This window comes from Haliaeetus leucocephalus, unplaced genomic scaffold (assembly GCF_000737465.1).
Source record: "Haliaeetus leucocephalus isolate CR32 unplaced genomic scaffold, Haliaeetus_leucocephalus-4.0 Scaffold636, whole genome shotgun sequence".
Lineage (NCBI taxonomy): Eukaryota > Metazoa > Chordata > Aves > Accipitriformes > Accipitridae > Haliaeetus > Haliaeetus leucocephalus.
The window spans coordinates 5,211,416-5,230,728 of record NW_010973072.1 but is presented as its reverse complement, the minus strand read 5'-3'; the positions used below and the strand labels follow the sequence as shown (position 1 = coordinate 5,230,728).

The 19,313-nt window shown below is 36.0% G+C and overlaps 1 protein-coding gene across 1 annotated transcript in view; it reads right to left on the bottom strand.

The window, feature by feature from the left end:
- Positions 1-2,049: 2,049 nt before the first annotated feature.
- PARN (poly(A)-specific ribonuclease) overlaps positions 2,050-19,313 on the bottom strand; it is a 61,996-nt gene continuing 44,732 nt past the window's right edge. The window contains exons 21-23 of the mRNA XM_010578473.1: positions 13,181-13,370; positions 6,252-6,445; positions 2,050-2,973 (exon numbers count right to left, since the gene is read on the bottom strand). Of these exons, the coding sequence (XP_010576775.1) occupies positions 2,921-2,973; positions 6,252-6,445; positions 13,181-13,370 (437 nt within the window). The 3' untranslated portion in view covers positions 2,050-2,920. The remainder of the gene's footprint in view (positions 2,974-6,251; positions 6,446-13,180; positions 13,371-19,313) is intronic.

Here is a 19,313-nt window from a genome sequence, read left to right as displayed (position 1 = left end):
ACAAAGGCCGAAGGAGGGGAGAGGAGAGGGTCCTCCCGCCCGGAGCTGGCTCGGCCCCGAACAGGCGCGGTTGTGCGGGACGCTGAACGAGGTGCAGCCATCCCTGCTCCTCCAAACAGAAAGCAAAACAACAGCTCTAAAATTGAAGAGATCCGCGGGCTGTCCCCCCGCCCCGGGAAGAAAAAGGGAATGAAGGGAAAAAAACAGGAAAAAAGTCATTCAAAAAAGTAATTCAGTCGAAGTATTACACAGATGCATTTGACTTTTTACCGGGCCAAAACACAGCCTCTCAGCAACTTACCTGCTATCCCAGCTCTGCGGTGAAGCAGCCAGACCGACGCCTCGCCATACCTCTGGAGGCAGGTAACAGTACATAAAACCCCCCGAGATCAAGACCCAGGAAACTCCGTAGCCATGAAGACTAGCGATGACAGCTTTGTTTTTCAGAAACAAACGCTGTAAAGATCCAAGTTCTATGCACATATTTTAAACATATATTAGGAAACAACTGTGGACCTAATGTCAGAAGCTACATTCTCTCCCTTCTAGAATCAATGATTTCATTTAAAAGAAAGGGAAGTGTACCAAACCCCACAGAATAATGAGGTTTGATGTGGTATCAATGAGGCCAGTTCCTTCTTGGGACACCACCCGTCACTGACCCCTGACAGTTCTCCACCCAAACTTAGCATTACAAATACTACAGCCCCACATCCAGTCACATTTTAGTAGCTTACCTAGGTGTTAAATGTTAAAATCAAACACATATAAGGACAAGAAAATGGAAGAGTAGTATTTTCTTAAGAGGTATTAGTTACAGGTAGAGATAAATAACGTACTGCTCCTCAAATGACAGTTCAGCAGGGGAGGAGGGTAGAAATAGTGGGAATGTCTATTAACCTTTGTAGTTTAGAGAAGGATCTACATGGCCTACTCTGAAGAAACAAGTTTTTAAGGGACCGTATTGTAATGCAATTAAGACCTATATTTTCCCTGCAGGTATGTAAATGGTGCTGTTCAAGAGTGAAGTCAATACCATGAAGATGCTAATGGCCTCAGGGTAAAGACTCCTGGTGGATTCTCTGCAACAGCACAGTCCTGTAGAGCTCTTGAGCAGACTTCCTTGCCTCTTCACCTATACTTCTGACAATCCCATTAAATGCTTTTGTATCTGTTTGACATCATGACTCTAAGCTCCCTCCCAAATCACGTTATGCCAGTTCTTTGGGATATATAGCTAATAACCACGCTCCACGCCATTTGGAGAGAACACCATACAAATTACCTGAATCACTTCCATAAGAGATGAATATTTTATACAACTTTTAAGGGTTGCATATATTCTGAGAAGTAAATTTGCAGTTTCTTTGTAGATTTGGATACTCAAGATAAAAGTGACTTAAGTATTTACTCATAAGGTCATGAGTCTCAGAGAAGAAAAGTCTCTGGATCCTTGAGAGCAGAAGAGTTCAGCTACTAATTTCTCCTTCCATCACTAATAATACTGTCTTCTTTCCCACATTTTAGCGTGAGAATGTGATGATATGGCTGCTATTAAAAAACCAACAACTTAATTACACTACTTCTGGTAGCATTCCAAGGTTAGAAATAAAACATTTCATATTTAACGTCTTTAAATTATTTTTCCCTTTGCAATGCAAGTTCAAGATAGCTCTCACATTTAAAAACCCACAAATTTTGGCATACCTTCAAACAGGTTATTGCATTGTTTAAATGACAGTGGTTCCCACTCTAATGTAAATACAATCTGATGAAGCCTTCTTAATATTCCACTCTTCCACAGCAATGGTTTTGAACTCACTGATTTGTAGAACTTTTTTCCCCCCCCCCCCCCCAAGGAAAATGCATAGTGATTTAAATCTTATGACAACAGGTTTGCTTTTCTTGGTTACATTTCACAAATATCTTGAAAGTAGTCCATGAACCAAAAGGGTCTGCTAATGACAGGCTGACAAGAAAAATTGTTATGACGAAAAAAGGAGAGTTCATTAAAAACATTTCAGAAGCTAATAAATAAAACCAAACCAGTTCCTAAGAAAATGTCTTTAATTTTCATTTTATGGAAATACATATTTTGGTTTTATTTCCATGATACAAAAATGTTAAATATCAAACATTTTCTGAAAACTACCAATGCAGATCCTTTTTTAAACAAATAAAGGGCTGGTGCAGTTAGCAGGTTTGTCACAGGTACCAGAAAACATTTTTACAAAAACCCCACAAGCTGGGGAAGAAGGAGGGAAGAAACAGATCAAGACTTAAGAGTGAAAACAGCAATAAATGAGAAAACAAAGAATAACTACCTCCCACCAGGAAAGTAACGTGTGAGAATCTTGTCAGTTACGGTTTTTTGAAAGGGTAAGGTATGCATAAAGTTGGTATTTAGATGAATACTGGCTGCACAAGGGGTGGGGGGTAGAGAATGGAAAACTAAAAAAGATTACCAGAATGCAAAACTGCAGTTCTACCTGTTTCAAGAATGCTGAGAGCATACTGATATTGCCTGAAAAAATAGCTAAAGATTAGGAGATTTGTGGTAACTCCCCTCAAGCACAGGAAATAGCCTAGCACAAAATCATAGAGTGCCAGTTCTTTTTGTACATTTCATAGCCAGCATGCCAAAGTAGGTGGCCAAAATACATTTAGTCTTGCTTCTTAAATCTAACATCATTTACGACAGCAAGGATTTCACATGATCAACAATGAATCATATACTAGTTAATATACGCACAAGTAAAATTGACAGTGATTGTTCAATGAACAGTTTAAAATAATTAAACTGATTTTCAGGACACATACTGCTTTGTTAACACCACTTTATTTAAATAAAGTATGGCTTCCAAGAGGTGTATTCTCACAACTGCTTTCAATCAATTCCACTTGTTAAGGCAGTTGTTTCCTACCATGTTTCAGGGACTTCAAAAATTCCAGTGGAACTAGCTGTGAGGCTTCCTAAAAGACAGTCATGGAACAATATATTAAAGACTTCAATATATGAACACTGAAAGGAATAAAAATTAAATCAAGAATATTTTTATTCTTTCAGAGCATACAAAGACATATTTTCTCCACCAGACTGAGGCCCTAGATACATTACTAGCAAGTCAATACTTACAGAGGGAAACCAAGAGATTGTTTATGATTAGGTACTAAAAACAAAAAAAAGTTTAATGTCAAGTTTCTTACCTAAATAGTAAATATTGGATTAAAAATATTAATTGCAAAATACAAGTAATTTTGGTTTTGCAATAACTGGGATGATAAAGTTAAATAATACTATTTTCCCAAGTGTACTTCCAGTTATTCTTGTTTAAGACAGTTAAGACAATGAAGAATATTTCCAGCCCAAATTAGATGGAGAAGAAAGATGAATCACACAAATACCAATAATGTATATTTCCATAATGGCAAATACAGAGCATGAATTTTATACTTGGAATTACAGTAGACAAGTCTTGTCATTTTGCATATGCTTGCATGGCCCAATTGCCCTATTGAACTACAAGAAGAAAGCAATTTCCAAGCACAGCTTTTGAATCAGCTAAGATTTTACCCTACCAAATCAGGAGAAAGGATGCTTGGTATTCAATACCCCTTTCTGGATAAAAGCGGCTAGCGCAGGTATTGAAATGAAGTTTTAACTATGAATATTAATATTTGAATACACTTCAGTACAGACAGTGCTCCAGATGACCAATAATTAAAACATGGTTTAATTTAATACAGTCTAACCAATTCCTACAAGAAATTACTAACAAAAGTTGAAATAGAGTCAACAATAAATAGATCAATAAAACTAAAATCTTCTGAGGTTTAAAATCATGTGACCTAAGGGTTTTTTTTTTTTTTTTTTTTACAGGCTGTAATAACTCACACAACCTCATAAAACAAATCAGGTGAAACACAGCCATCAGATTGTCATCTGCCTATGTTTAGTCAGACATACAGTTCAAAGTACTTTGGCTAAAAATTATGTAGGTATTAAAGTCTGCAAAAAGCCCCTATATCAACCCTAGGTGAAAAGTCTTCAAAGGCTACGGTTACAAACACCACACAGAACATTGCATATACCAATGTATACATCAAAACAGTTTTAAGAAGAAAGAAAAAGATTATTCAGGTTTATAATTTGTGTTAGAAACACTATTCATTTTGCAAGCATTACATTGTGAGTTCTAAACCAGATTTAAAAAAAAAAAGAAAATTTACAAAATACATAACAGAAGAAAGAAAAAAGATTTTATCACTTGGGCAAATCCACAGTTTTACACTTTTACAACAAAAAAACTACTATTTCTTCTACTTTTCAAAATCTGCATCTCCTGAAAGTGAAATTCCTCAAGCTTCAAAAACTAGCAGTCCATGAAATGTGAATGATCTACTCACGGTCCAGTAAGCCTTTTAAATAAGCAAAGGTTTACTCAGAGCATGTGGTAGACTACAAGAACTGTTAAGGGTGAATATGACCCACCTGTCCAAAATGTTTGGAAGGGATTTTAAACACACTCACTTTTCATCATTGTCTTGCCAAGTCTAATCAGAAAAACACCCACAGTGAAGTGATTTGTAAATGCAAAGCACCCAGAAAGCTAAAGGGCCTGCATAAGTTTAAGGGCCCAGTAGATCAGCATCTGTCTGGCCGCTTACTCCTTCATTGAGTTGTCTCAGAAAGTCAACATATGCTCAGGAAATGTTCTAGAGAGGAAAGGGTTTCAGTGGAGTTGCAGCCTAGTTATTTATACCAAGGGATATAAAGCAGCAGTCTGATTGGGTCCAACTGCACTCAGCCTAAACCAGCATTGTGGGAAGTGGTGTGCCAGAGGAGTGGTGAAGGGCAGGCAGGTAGACTGTCAAAGTTCTGGCTTAATTGTAGAGGTAAATAATATTCTGACCAGACTGAGAAGTTCCATTGTTTTCTCAACTTACAGATATATCTTACCTCACAAATAACTGTAAATAAAGAATGTTAGTTTAATATTATCAGGATATATAGTCTTAAAGTGCTAATTAAAAGGGTACGTACTTTCAGGGCAGCAGGCAGGTTTATTATAACTAGACTCATTTGCAAGCAACAGAGGTTGTCTAATGACACACATCTGGCAGGCTGTCCTGGTTTTGGCTGGGATGGAGTCAATTTTCTTCCTAGTAGCTGGTATAGTGTTGTGTTTTGGATTTACTATGAGAATAAAGCTGAGAACACACTGATGTTTTCAGTTGTTGCTAAGTAGTTCTTATCCTAAGTCAAGGATTTTTCAGTTTCCCGTGCTCTGCCAGTGAGCAGATACACAAGAAACTGGGAGGGAACATAGCTGACCCAAACTGACCAAAGGGATATTCTATACCATATGATGTCATGCTTAGTATATAAACTGGGGGGAGCTGGCTACGGGGGGGGGAGGTGTGTGCAATTGCTCCTCGGGGACTGACTGGGCATTGGGCATTGGTCACTTGTCTGTCTTGGGTTATATTTCACTCTCTCTGTTATCTTCCTTTTCATTACTTTTTTTTTTTTATTTCAGTTATTAAACTGTTCTTATCTCAACCCACGAGTTTTACTTTTTTTTTGATTCTCCTCCCCATGCCACTGGGGGTGGGCGAGGAGTGAGTGAGCAGCTGCGTGGTGCTAGTTGCTGGCTGGGGTTAAACCACGACACAGGTCAAGCTACGTGCATTCGAGTATGCTACAACTCCATCCAATCAAGCTTAAGAGAAAATGTCCACATTAAGTTAACGTGACATTTTGTGATAAAACACTGGATTAACAGGGAAATCTACTCTAGAACCCTACTTCCAGAACTCCTTCAATTTAGCTTACAATATGCAAAACATATTGGGTAACCTTGACTAAAAATTCACATAAAAAAAGGATTAAGAATAGCTAGAAATATTTAAAGAGCTTTATTTTAAGGAAGAAAGTAAGCAAGTAAGAAATCAACTACATCCTGCTTCCTTTGGTTGGTCTCAGGTGGGGTTTTGTTTGTGGGGTTTTTTTGGTTTGGGGGTTGGGAGTTTTGGGGGGGTTTTGCATTTGGTTTTTTTTATAATTTTTGTATGATGCAATCTTCAGTTTAAATAACTTTTCTGGATTTCTATGAATGTAATGGAGTAAGTCACTGTTATAAGTTATTTTGCACTGAGTTAAGACATTCAAGAAAACAACTTCAATTCTGTTCAGGCCTAGGGTAGTTCCAAACAGAGGAGAAAACCACGTGCACAAACATTGTGCTTACCTGCTGGAACTTGTTCTGTCTTGATCTTTTTGAACTTTTTTGCTCTCTTCTTACCATCTGGAAGGGACTCTGCACAGGAGTCTGTCTGATCATATTCTGGATCTTGGCCTTCTCCCTCTTCCATATCATCAGAACCGGTTTCCTCCTGAATGGGACTCATGCTTCTCTTTCCTACTGTACTGGTACCTGTAAAACTGAAATGTAGAAGAAATATGATTATGAACAAGTCAAGAATAACTATTACATAGGTACTAGTTGTTATACATCTATTAAATACTTATGAAGGCAGTAGAATAAACTATAGTAAGTGGTGTACCATGAAATTACATTATCTGGAAGATCTGACTTAACTGTAAAATTCCAACAATTGGCTATCTAATCCAGTCTTATGTAGATGAAGGTATTAATTCTTCGTACTACAGATGTTTCAGGCTTAGCTGCTATTCTGATGAGATCACTCAGCTCAAATGTAATTAAAGCTGTTCTCTATCCCTGCTTAGTTTTAATTTTTACTCTCTTAGTTATGAAAGCTCTTGTAAAGCATTCTCAATAGACACAAAGTTATACACAACTGTTAAGCCTCAAACACACATCTTGATATTGAAGGATTCTACATGCTAACTTCATCCTCTCTCCTGGAACTATATGCAGTTTTAAAAGCATTTCTACTATATAAATGTAGAGAAAACCATCAAGCTCCATATAATAAACTTTAAATCAGAGTCCTACCATCCAACAGGCTGGTAAAATAAAAAGCACAAAAAATTGCACACTCATTCCATAGGTAGTATTTGAATGAAGCCTGACTAATACTGCATGAAGATGAACTTAGAGCTCCATTTCATTCAGCATACATTGAAATAACACTGCATAGATTTTCATTCGACTTGAATGCTATTGTTAAGTTTCCTTGAAAGACAAATGACAATATGAAAATCAAATTAACATGAGTATGAGAAAGAATACAGTAGCAAAGGGGCTAATGAAAAACATAGGTCCCATTACAAACTTCTAGATACGTGAATATCAGCTACTTAAATGTCTATTTTAATGCACTTTTAGAACAGCCAATTAGAAAAAAGGTAGGTTTAGACTCACAAACCTTTAGTTTTTCATTAAGAACTACACAAAATGGCTGTATGCACCTAAGCTATGTTCTATTCTTTTATTTAAATAAAAATTAATACCAAGCTTTACAAACTATTTTATTTTTTCTTTCTAATCAATAATAGCAAGGAATTATGGTGTTTCAATAAGGTTTCAGCTAAAGGACTGTTAAATTTGGCTGTATAATTTTGGCTTTGAAATGGAATCTTTTTCAGCTGAACATTTTGCAATTTAAAACAGATTCTTTCTGGGATGTCCAAAGGCAATAAACAAACATGAAACATATGATTGCGCCTCATGCTCTTACTTCCACTTTAGGAGCACAAACACCATTTACTTTGATGAATAACTAGCTTTTTCTCCAAACATTCACACACAGAAGACCTTCTTGCACAATTTCTTAGAAATCATGATTTCGAGTCACACCGCAACTACCACCAATAGAAAAATGCAAGCCAAAAAGCTGGATAGAACTGTTTATCCTACATACACACTTCAATGTTGTAAAACAGGCAAAAACTACATTTGGAAAGAAAAAAAGTGACAACAGAGCATTTCGAAAATGAAAAACTATTACATATCTTTTTTTTAAAAAAATGCTGTTTAGAAAAGTGTGTAAGAAATCTACTTTTGGGAAAGGTACTCTGAAAAACACATAAGGAAGAACAATTCAGGAACCATAAATTACGATCCCAGGATTTCTTAGACATAATATGAGCACTTGGCTCTTAGAAGGGAACTTGCACTCACTGTAGGAAGAGGCACCCTTTTTGAAAGGTCTTACGGCTGAATTTAATTTTTTTCAACTTAAACTCTTGAGAAGTTATTGCAAATAGAGATAAACGAGTTCTTGACCTTCAGTGCACATTTAGGTTTGTACCAAAGTACAAAATAAAAATTAATTTTAGGCCTTATGTTCTTGTGGCAGATACCTTAAGAGGAAAAAAAAACATCAAAAAATTCAGCTGCACAAGATCCAAAATATATATATTTTATAATCAAGAACTGTTGACTTCTTGCTTTCTCCCAAAATATTAATTTTATTCTACATTCATTCACTGACAGCATGGCTTCTAGATGACCAAGAGTTGGGTTTTTTGTGTCTTATTCTTCTTTAACCTAAAAGAAGATTCAAGGACTACAGCAACATTATTTATTCACTTAGTAATAAGAGCAAATCAGTATGGTTGTATATACAAGTTAAAGCACTACTCAGAGCAAAGTTCGGTTTTCTAATTATACCAGCTATTTTGGAATATATCCATATTTGTCTCAATTTCCTTACTCTGTTGAGAAACAACTAAAAGTGGAAGAACTGAACAAACTAATAGCTATCAGTAATTGTACAATTCAGATACATTTTTTAGGATTCTCAACTGTTTGGATACCTGAACCGCTTAGAGACACAGACTTACAACATCCATTAACAAATGCAGCACTTAAGTTTCCAAACACACATGTACAATAGTTAATCGGGTGATAATTTTTTTTTAAAAGAATATATTTAAAGATGTTCCGAAATTTCTTTTGTATATTGAAATGGAGATTGTTCTCATTTTTTAAATAAAATTACTAGCCAAGGTTGGGGTTGCGGTTTTTGGGGGTGGGTTTGTGGGGTTTTTTCGGGCACCCAAAACACCCCACCGCAAGAAAAGCCTATCATACGTTGCCAGTTGGCAAATCTACTTAGTGAGCACAATATAGCTCTCGCATCAGTCAGTGATGATGGTAGGTAGGGTTCCAAGCCTCTTCAATGACAGCAGTTTCCACTAGTCCTTCTTCCCCAACCTCTCCCTTCTGTTGATCTATTTTAAAGCCAGCCCACAGGCAAACCTGACAAGGATGAATGCCACTGGAAGAAGGTGGTAGAAACAGAAAAACCTAGATTTTATTCTCAAATTCTATTCCTATTAAGTACAATCCTAATCAAAAAAGAATACAGTATTACTAGCAACATTATTACTAAACACAATTTTTGCTGAATCAACAGGATGTGGAGGACTTATAGATCACTCTACTGCCAGAAAGAGCAGGGACTCCACCTGATTAAACTGCCCATGAACTTTGAAATGTTGTTTCAGCTACTAAATAGCAGCAACCCAACTAGTACTATGGTAATTATTTTGATAGAATCAGCAAGTGGAGGGGGGGCAAAAGGTGGGAAAGTAATTATGAAGATGTAGCATTAAACATTTTCTGTTTTGGAAAAGCATGTCCTACTTTTAAAAGGATCACTTACTTCCAACACAACACAGCATCTTGAATTGGCCTGGATACATACAGACCTCCGACTTCAAGTAAATTTTATTTGAATGAAAGCATAAACCTTGTGTTCTCTTGCCACTTTGATGACATTGGTGGGGGGGAGTAGTTACTGACCCATCATAAAAATCAGTCATATCAGCTTAAGAGCAGATGAAATCACCTGAAATAACACTAGAATACTGGAATACTATAATAATTCGCTTGCAGTATTTATAACCCATATCTTTAATGACTCAGCTTTTCCCAATTCTTATCCTTTATTTAGTAATAAACCACTATAAACAACCATTTCTATAAAAAACAGAAGAATCATCAGGAGAAATACATGAACATTTCAAAAATGAGAACAACTATCTTCAGCAAAATAAAGGCGTTCAAGGAAGTGGTGCTAAAAACAGCACCCTGACTTGACAGGAGATGCAGCACTCTTGGTTTTAGCTAGAAAATTTTTAAGGCAAAAGGACATATCGCTTCCCCGTACTTCATACTAGTTTAAGTCTTTTGCCATTGGCCTTATTCTGTTTTACTCGTTCCTAGATGATGATCAGGAAAACTAGAATAAGTAAATACAAGTAGAGCACAATATCTAGTTTTACATAGAACATACCCCATTTCATTTTTCATGCTATGGTTCAACACTGTTTTGCTAAGGAAAAGATGTTAAACCCATGCATTTAGCAGTCATGGCAGAGCTGGCAGGCAGTTATTTGCTAAGCACAACATAGCCAGTACTGTATAACACACAAGAGGCTGTAATCCATCCATTTCAAAAGCATGTTCTGAACAGAGAACAGCTTTAGAGAAGGGGATCTTATTAACTACTTGAAGATTTGTCAAATGCATCAGTTTTTCCTCTACTTCTCCATCTGACATTAATTATCAGGCATATTCCCATTAAAATCCATTTTGATACATAACAGTAGTAGTAAGTTATATGCAAGGTGTATATATTAATTATAAGTGATTTTACCTTGTGACTGCTATTAATACTATTATACTGTATTTTCTAGAGTAGTTCCTCTACGGAACTATAGTTTTTTAAGTAAGACAGGAATTAAAGAACCTTTGTTACATACTTATCAATCTGTCAATTTAAGACAAAAGTTCCTTACAAGAAATACCCAACAACTTCATTACTGAATGAAAAAGTAGCCAGGATATATTGTCATCATGGAGAGAAACAGCTATTCTGCAGCTGTGCTCCCTGGCAGGAACTGATGCAGCAAGCTTATAAAATAATAAATAAATAAAGGATGTAGTAACATGAAGCTATTATAAGAGATCAGCTGCTAAATACATCACAGTATTGAGTGCTCAACTATATATGATTCAAATTAATCTGGACAAATATACACACATATACATGCACACATATATATTTGTCCTGATTGATTTATATAAATATTTTAATTATATTTATTATATTTTATATAAAATGGTTATATATATTTAAAAGAAAAAATAAGTATTTTTGTGACATCTTTGTCTGCAAACACAAGGAAAATGTGGTCTTTCAGTTCACTCAAGAGGAACAAGGTTTGCAGTTCCATGTTATACCTAACCAGATTACACTTCAGAGGAAACATTTACAAAAGATTAGTTGACAAGAGAACACAGTCTAACTAGTAACAAAAATAAAATTAAGAAAAACATATCAAAAGACATGCATGAAAGGGAATTTGAGACAGAACCAAATCACTTTATTCATGGAATAATGAGAGAACAAAAATTCATGTAACATCAATTACAAAAGAAGGTCTATCAACAAAATAAAGGCTGCTATCCAAGGCTATCAAAGTGTTGATCATCTAAAACCAAGGCTGCTTCTTGCAGAATTTTACAACACTAGAAAAAATAGATTAAAATTTTTCAATGAGATTAAGTGATTAGGCATACAACTCATTGCCGTATATCATAGTTTTAAGGAAAGAATTCACTGAAAATTTTGTTCAGCAATTTTCCAAATTATACGTTTGCAGTAGTCCTCAAACTTCTTTGTGAGACAACAACAAATCAGCTTTCCGCATTTACTGTCTTCCAAAGTATATATTAAAAGAGTAGGTTGTCTATGGTTCAAACCATAAGCTGCCACTCTTACCATCTGTCTAGAATCTGAGAGATACCCAAAAAAGAATGTTCACTGAGAAGAGATACTTCCTCTAGTAGAAATAAAACTAGAACTTAGTATTTCTTTTTAATACAGACTTAATTATAGACCTAAATGTTAGCCACATGTAAACGAGTGCCAGGACAATTTTTAGAGCTCCTCATCTCTTCACAGCATGCACTCCCAAGTTTTCCGAAGTACAATAGCTCAATTAGACTAACTTCATTTGATACAGATTTTATCACCAGGTTCCTCCATATGGTTTTTAGGGATCAAACATGTCTCTAACACATTCAGAATTCCCACCATGACAAAAGCCATGAACATTTGACAGCTAGCCAAAATGCACACCTGCATTTAGTTTTGCAAAGTAGGCAAATCAGAAGCTCATGTAAGTGAGAAGAACAGAATAAGTTTATTGTATTTGTTACATGACAGATAACATTTACAGGAAGATATAATGAGAGCTAGAACTTATCAGAGCATTCCCAAGAAAGATAAAGCAGAAAGACCTCAGTGTTGGTTTTATGACCATCTCATTTGGCCTGTCTATCCAGGAAAAAACGAAACAAAACAAACCCTCCCAAACCCCAAAACACCACCTTACAGAAATATAACTTATGCACTCCACTGAAACTTATTTTTATAGAGAATTGATAGAATCAGGGGGGGAGGGGAACGGCAATAACTTGATTAATTTTACAGTTATATTAACACTAAAAGACCCTTCCCATTTACAGCTACACAGATGACTGAGAAAGAAGCCTCCTGTTACCATCCTATCCAAAACCTGTCATTAACACAAGAGGGTAAAAATGGAACAAGAAATATACACAGCAACATACTGTACCAGAATCAAAACTGGCATCTCCTGACTTAATTTTGTCCTTAAATAATGAACTAAAATGCTTTTCAAGTTTTACTCCAAAAGCTTAAAGCAATGCAAGTATTGTCATTTGCCTTGTTGTTTCTGAAGCGTAAGGACGACTTCATCAGGACTGCTCAAGATGGTAATTTATACCCTTCTCTGTGGCAGTATTATCACCACGGGAAGTCATCCAAAAACCAAGACGGCCTTTACAAGGGTATAAGACCACCGCTAAGTTTCCAGATGACACAAGCCATTCAGAGGTTTCAAATAATAAAGAAAATAATTCTTTTATTTTGGTTGTAAGAAATGGTACTGCTACATCAAGCTCAGAAGCTGTGATTTGACCTGCCCTCAAGATCTCAATATTTTAGAAATTTGTCTAATCATGTTTGTGATGAAATTCCCTCTGCTTCTTTACCTACAATCTTGTGACAGCTGATGTACCACTACTGACTTACATGCAAAGAAATATGTACAGAAAAAAAGTCACCTACTGCTTCACAAGTACCTGAAAATTGCTAGACCTCTAATAAAAATGCAGTAAAAATACAAAAGTTGGGAATGCAGGAAAAGTCTCACCTGTTAACACAGTAGTATCGACTCTGGGAAACGTAAGGTGTGCATTGAGTTTTTAACCGCTTTCTCTCCATCTCCTTCCAACTATCTTCTGTACATTTTCTCTTTGCCTGTTTTTCTTCATGTTTTTTCTCAACATACTCTGCATATGTCTGGATCCTATAACTTTCAGCATACCTGCTGGTGTTTACAGCTATGGGGAAGAAGAGTGATGTTATATACAAAACACTGTTAAATGACAGCATGCCCTCTCCCCTGAAATAACTTATTTTGAAAAGCATAAGGCAGTGAGCTATTTGTTCTGTTCATATAAACAAATTCCACTGTTATGTTAATATTACAATTTAAAAAAAAAAGAAAATGCCATACTCTCCTAAATTCGCATGGTATGTTTGAATTAGATATTCAAAACTCTTCTCAGACTTCATACAAAAAGGGTTACATCTACTTAAGACTTTTCTTTTAAATTAGAAACCATCAATTCTTCAGTCATAACCCTCTTCCAGATTGCTTGTTGGCAAGAAAAGATTTCCTGGATTTTTTCCCTTTTAGTCTCATTACTTAACCCAGCAGGTTTATTTTGCAAGTCTGCCAGGAAAAGACGACATTTGCAAAGCCTTTGCCAAAACTCTGTTTGATTGCTGTGAAACATAAGCTTATTTGAGCTGCATTTTTGGTTGCACAAGATATCTGTGGAAGCAGCACTTCACTAATATCCAGCTGTTCCATCCTTGCATCTTTCTAATGTTTGGTCTCCATTTAACTAAAAAAGACTGCGAGTTCAAGGTGGAAGGATTTCTGTCAGTGCAAAATTAGAAACACTTCAAAAATAAAGAAGAAACTTTCACTGCCTTCACTCAGCAACAATTTACCAACATTCCTTCAAGTCCTAGCATCTTCACAGCTCTCAGCCTTTAGTCTGCAAGCCAAGCTCTGGCCTGAAGCCATCACTGTAACAGATGAATCAGCAAATTAAACTGACTGTTAACTGGTGTCCTCTGCTGTTTTCAGCCTAACTCACTGAAAGAAAGTACTGTAAGCCAACCAGTAAACCAGTTTAAATATAAAACAGAACAAAACACCCAGATTGTTTTTCATATACTTGGTCTGCACATTTTAAAATACCATAATTGTAGTGAAGAGAAAATTCTGATTTTATTAGGTACTTCCAATCTTTTTGTAGAAATTTCAGATGTGTATCCAACTTTCTGATTCTAGTTGAAGTGTTGTCATCTTGAATACAGGTATTCTGTATTATTCTAGCCCAAGCACTAGAAATAGCAAGTGCCAACATCACAATTCAGAAACGGTGAAGAAGATGGGTGGATTTGGTTTTTTTCCCCTTTCAGAATAGATCATCTATTCTGCATATTGGCTATGCTACTGTGAAATGAATTACCTATAATACTAGTCATGGCGTATAGATGCTGCTGCAAAGTCTTTCAAATGTACATAAAACTGGGCAACAGCACTGTATATGTAATTTTAATCCCAAGAATAGATACCAGCAATTATGATTAATAGCCTCATGAGATTGTTACACTAACCAAAGAGATGTTATGCATACCTCCTTTCACACCCCTTGTATTTGTTTTGAACTGTGCAGTTACAGGATCTGTTTATAAGAATTAGGAGTGTATTTATTGCCCATGAAGGTATGGTGCAGGCATCATGAATGAATTAATAACGCTCACTGGAGTTACTGCATGCCAGCCGACATTCCTCAGGGTAAAATTTGTTTAGTTAAACTAAAGCATGTTTTTACTTGCTAAAATCAAGCACACAGTTACCATGGATCATCTGATAAATAGTGATTTGTTAAAACACAATAACCATTTCACATTATTTGTTTTGCTATAAACTAAGAGCCAAAGTTATGGCTCTTACATTTAACTCCCTGACAAACCCAATCTGTATTTAAGGGGGAAGAAAAAAAAAAAAAAAAAAAATCATCCTTATGCAGCCTAAAGACAATTTTAAAATAAATCTGTGTAAGAGTCAATATTTTTGAACAAAGACAACTCTGCTTTCTTGAAATAAGGCCTGTATTTTATAGCAACCCATATTATACATACACACACAAATATATGCATAAACATATTTATGTATATATAACATAAAGAATTACATGCTGAATATATTGCTTTATGCATTGAACAACTGAAATGGAGGCATATGGAGAAGTCTAAGGAGTCACACACATAAATCAATCTTGCATGGTCTTGAACTGAAGAGCAGCTCCCTGTAAAAGTTTGAAATGCATTTTCTCTGATGCTTTTTTGATGAATGCTGTCCATATTGCCAAACAAAGCAAATACAGTTACATTGCTCTGCATTGCCAACAAAAGAAATTAATTGCTAGAATGCTTTGTGAATTCTAACAAACTAAAGAGAACTTAAGTGGTTTATTTACTTATTTATTTATAATCATAAGAGAAAAGGTAAATCCTTCTGTGAGAAACCTGACCTAGTAACCAACACTACATGGCTGCATTTCATTACACTAGTTGCAGCTGTAAAGTTAAGCTTCTGTCTCATAGTAGAATAATAGTAATTGCACATTATTTTAGGAAAAGCCATCTTAGAGGATGCCATCTTCTCTAGTTATTAGGCAAGCTACTAAACAGGCTGACTGTCGTTGAGTGATCCAAGAGGAATGCGTACAAAGATACTCCTCCACCAAGTCCTTGCTCTTATGCACAGCAAAATGCTGACAGATGGCCACTTACAATATTAAGCCTCTTAAATAAATAGACAAATATGTAAGTGAACTGTGTAGGTAAAAAACCCAAAATACATAAATAAAATTAATACACAGAACTACTCAGATTAAGGCTGCAATACTAAACACTCAAGTTTATGAAATACTAAAGTAAAAATTCACCTGTGAAGCCTTAAAGTGACCCCTGTAGAGATGCTGCATTTATCTTGTCTGATCATGTTCTACCTAAAACATGGGACTGCTGCCTCAGTTGGATTGACAGTGTTCAATTAGTGAGTAGCTAATTCAGTATTTTGGTTTATGCTCACTATTCATTGTATGGTTCCACAGCCTTATTTATTGACGTCTAGGGCTATTCATGCTGCATCCAAAAAAATCAGAAGTTTGCATGTGCACTTTTTTCATCATGGCATTGTCCAGTGTTTCAAAGTAAAGCTCGTGAGCTGAAGCAGCAGTGCTGTGTGCCTATTTTATAAACAGAAAGCAGAAGTAAAGACTCAAGATCCCAAATTAGAGAGCATCTTTTAAATTAACCTAATTAAATTGTCTACTACACAGTGCATTCAATCAGGGTTGGGTTCCTACACAGCAAATATATTAACATATTCCCAGAGAAGCCATAAATCCAAAAGAAACAGTACGTGATCACATGGCTATGGACTTTACCAATACATAAGCATAATTCACCTATGTTATGTTAAATATTAGTGAAATTGGCATTGCAATATTACTGGGGTTTTTTTTCAGCCTATATGCAGTTTTCAGACCTTTAAGCATACCTGGACAATTTCTGCTGCAAGGCATCACACTGTTACACACACAACTAATTAGTTGGACCAAAAATTTTAAATGCACTTCTCCAGCCTCTCCCACTAGAATTATGAAAGTTAGTGATAGTTGCTAGTGTTGACGCAATATAAGCAGCATTGGGCACACTCTCTGTTGGCTTCTCTCAGAAAGAGATGGATGAACTTGACAGAATTCTCACTAGCCAACATTTCTACTGATTTCTGCTCTTATCCTACCCTCTCCAATTTGTCTTTTTCCCAATTCAGTCTTTTCTGCAATCTATCATAACTCTAAACATTCTTCAATATTAAACTCACTGTTCCCTATTTTCTCTGGCAAGGCAGTTCTCCTACCTCCTTTTTTAAATTGTCTATGCTACCATTAGGCACCAATTTTCCCCAACTTAACCAAGTTATGTGCCATTATCGATTTCTGGTTCTTTATCCCACTTTTTTTTCAGGCAGGGTAATCCTTGTCAAATGCATTTTTCTTCAGTGTCAAACTAGTTTATTTTCAAACCTGGTCCAATCACAGCCTCTTTGCTCCATCTAAACGTGTAAACTAATCAGTTCCTAGTCTTACCCCCATTCACTAGTTCCTTGGCCATCCCATGCCTAAAACAAGGAAGCAGAGCTGGCAATGGGGCTGGTCTATGTAGTACTACAAAAAATCTTGGTGAAATGAAACCTCAGTCTACCTCCAGAAGGACCAGCACACCCCAAACAGTCAAACAAAAACATATGTTAAAAATTACTCTGTTACCATTTTTTTTTTTCTTAAAATAGTCTGGTTTGAAGGCCAAAATAAAGAACACTGTAAAGAGCAAGGAGAGCACCAGGACACCTTTCCCTCTCCCACCAAACTAAATGAACAGTTTTTTAAAACTATGAGCAATCTTTAGGATTAGGAAGGAGGCAGGCTATACTGACTCATACCAATAAATTACTATCGTAAGTTTTCTTTCTTAGTGTTTCTTCATCTGTATTAAGTCTATGTAGTACCCCAGAGTTAATTATGAATGGCTCTCATTCAAATACAGAAATACAGCGTGGATTCAATCTCACAATCTTTGTGCTCTCTTCTCTCCCAGTACATACAGAGAATAAAGTTCTAAACTAGCTGACTACATCATTGTACTATTCAGTGATTTTCAAAATTTCACAAGCATGTAGAAGAATCCAGAAGACTACAAAACAAGTATGTTTCTTTAGCAGGAAAGAAGGATCCTGGGAATAACTGCCCTATGTAATATGTTACTCTTTAGTCCTGACGAAAGAGTAATTTCAAAAACTAACTAAACGTAGTGGTTTAGACCATTTTCTCAAGTCTGGTTACAAAATAAGTTAGTTAAACTGGGTTACTTTTGACGGTTAGCAGGTCAGAAGGATTCCAATTCAATTGTATTTCAACAGAGAAATCTGCATGTTTCCTTAAATCCTGCTTTTAAAGTGTTGGGGTTGGGGGGGGGGGGGGCATTGTGTGGTGGTGGTTTATTTGGTTTTGTCTGGGTTTTTTAAAATTCTTTTCATCTGGAATGCTCACACCAACTCATCACCCATCACTGAACAGCACAGTGGGTTTTTAGGAGAGTAAACCCATCTAACACTGTTACTGTCAAAACTGATTTAAGGCCTCATTAATTTACCAGGGTAAGACACCTACATATGACAGACAGGATTCTTTAAAGCCTTGGTCATCAACCCACACTAGCAAGGCAGCTATTTCGTTGAGTTGGGTGTATTCAGCATACCCTTTGCTAAAGCTTTTATTGAGATGAAACCTTATCCTGAAAATAGTTTTCTCTACTTTAAACAGAACTATCCTGCACAGGTCTATTTCTAATAGAGATAAACAAATATTTCAATTGTGACTGAAGGGAGTCAAAAATAACTGCTAATTCAGCTAGAGAAAGCCTGGCTGCTTTCTTTCCATTTTCCGTAATAGCTGCGCTGCTGCACTGAAACCCTCTTGCACATGCCAAGGTAACTACAGCAGACTTGCCCAGCATTGCTGAATGAAGTAACACTTCATCAGTGTGCTTCTCAAGGTCCTTGTCCTCAAGGAAGGTTAAATAGAAGAAAAACCCTCACTGCAATTGATTTAAAAAAAAAAATAAATCTGAGAATTAAGTAAAGCAAAGTATCAGGATCTCATGAAAGATCCTCTAGGATCATGCTGCACTGAAGCATCTTGAAGGGAAGGTCTTGGTTTGCTCTGAGGTCAGGAGATAATTAAAATTCACTTACAATTTCTTTTACTAGTAAAAACATCTAACTATGTGGAAGTCGACGCGCAATTGTTTGAAACTATAATGCAGTGTAATTTTGGATCCCAGCATCACTTAGAAAAATTCAAAAGCCCTGAAGAAGTTACAAAGTATTTACTTAGTCAACGTACTTCCAGAAGTATAACTACAGTTGACTGTCTCGGAGATCAGCAGAATGATTTATTCTGTATTTTATTCAGTGATAAAGAAAGCGGTTTCAATGTAACTATTAGGAAGTCTCAAGTCTTAGTACCAGTTGTAGCATTCAGTCATAAAATATGTATGCTTCAACAAGTTTTCAATTATTTAACATGCCCGTTTTCCCCCCCTTTCCCAAGGGAATTTATCAAACTTCTGCA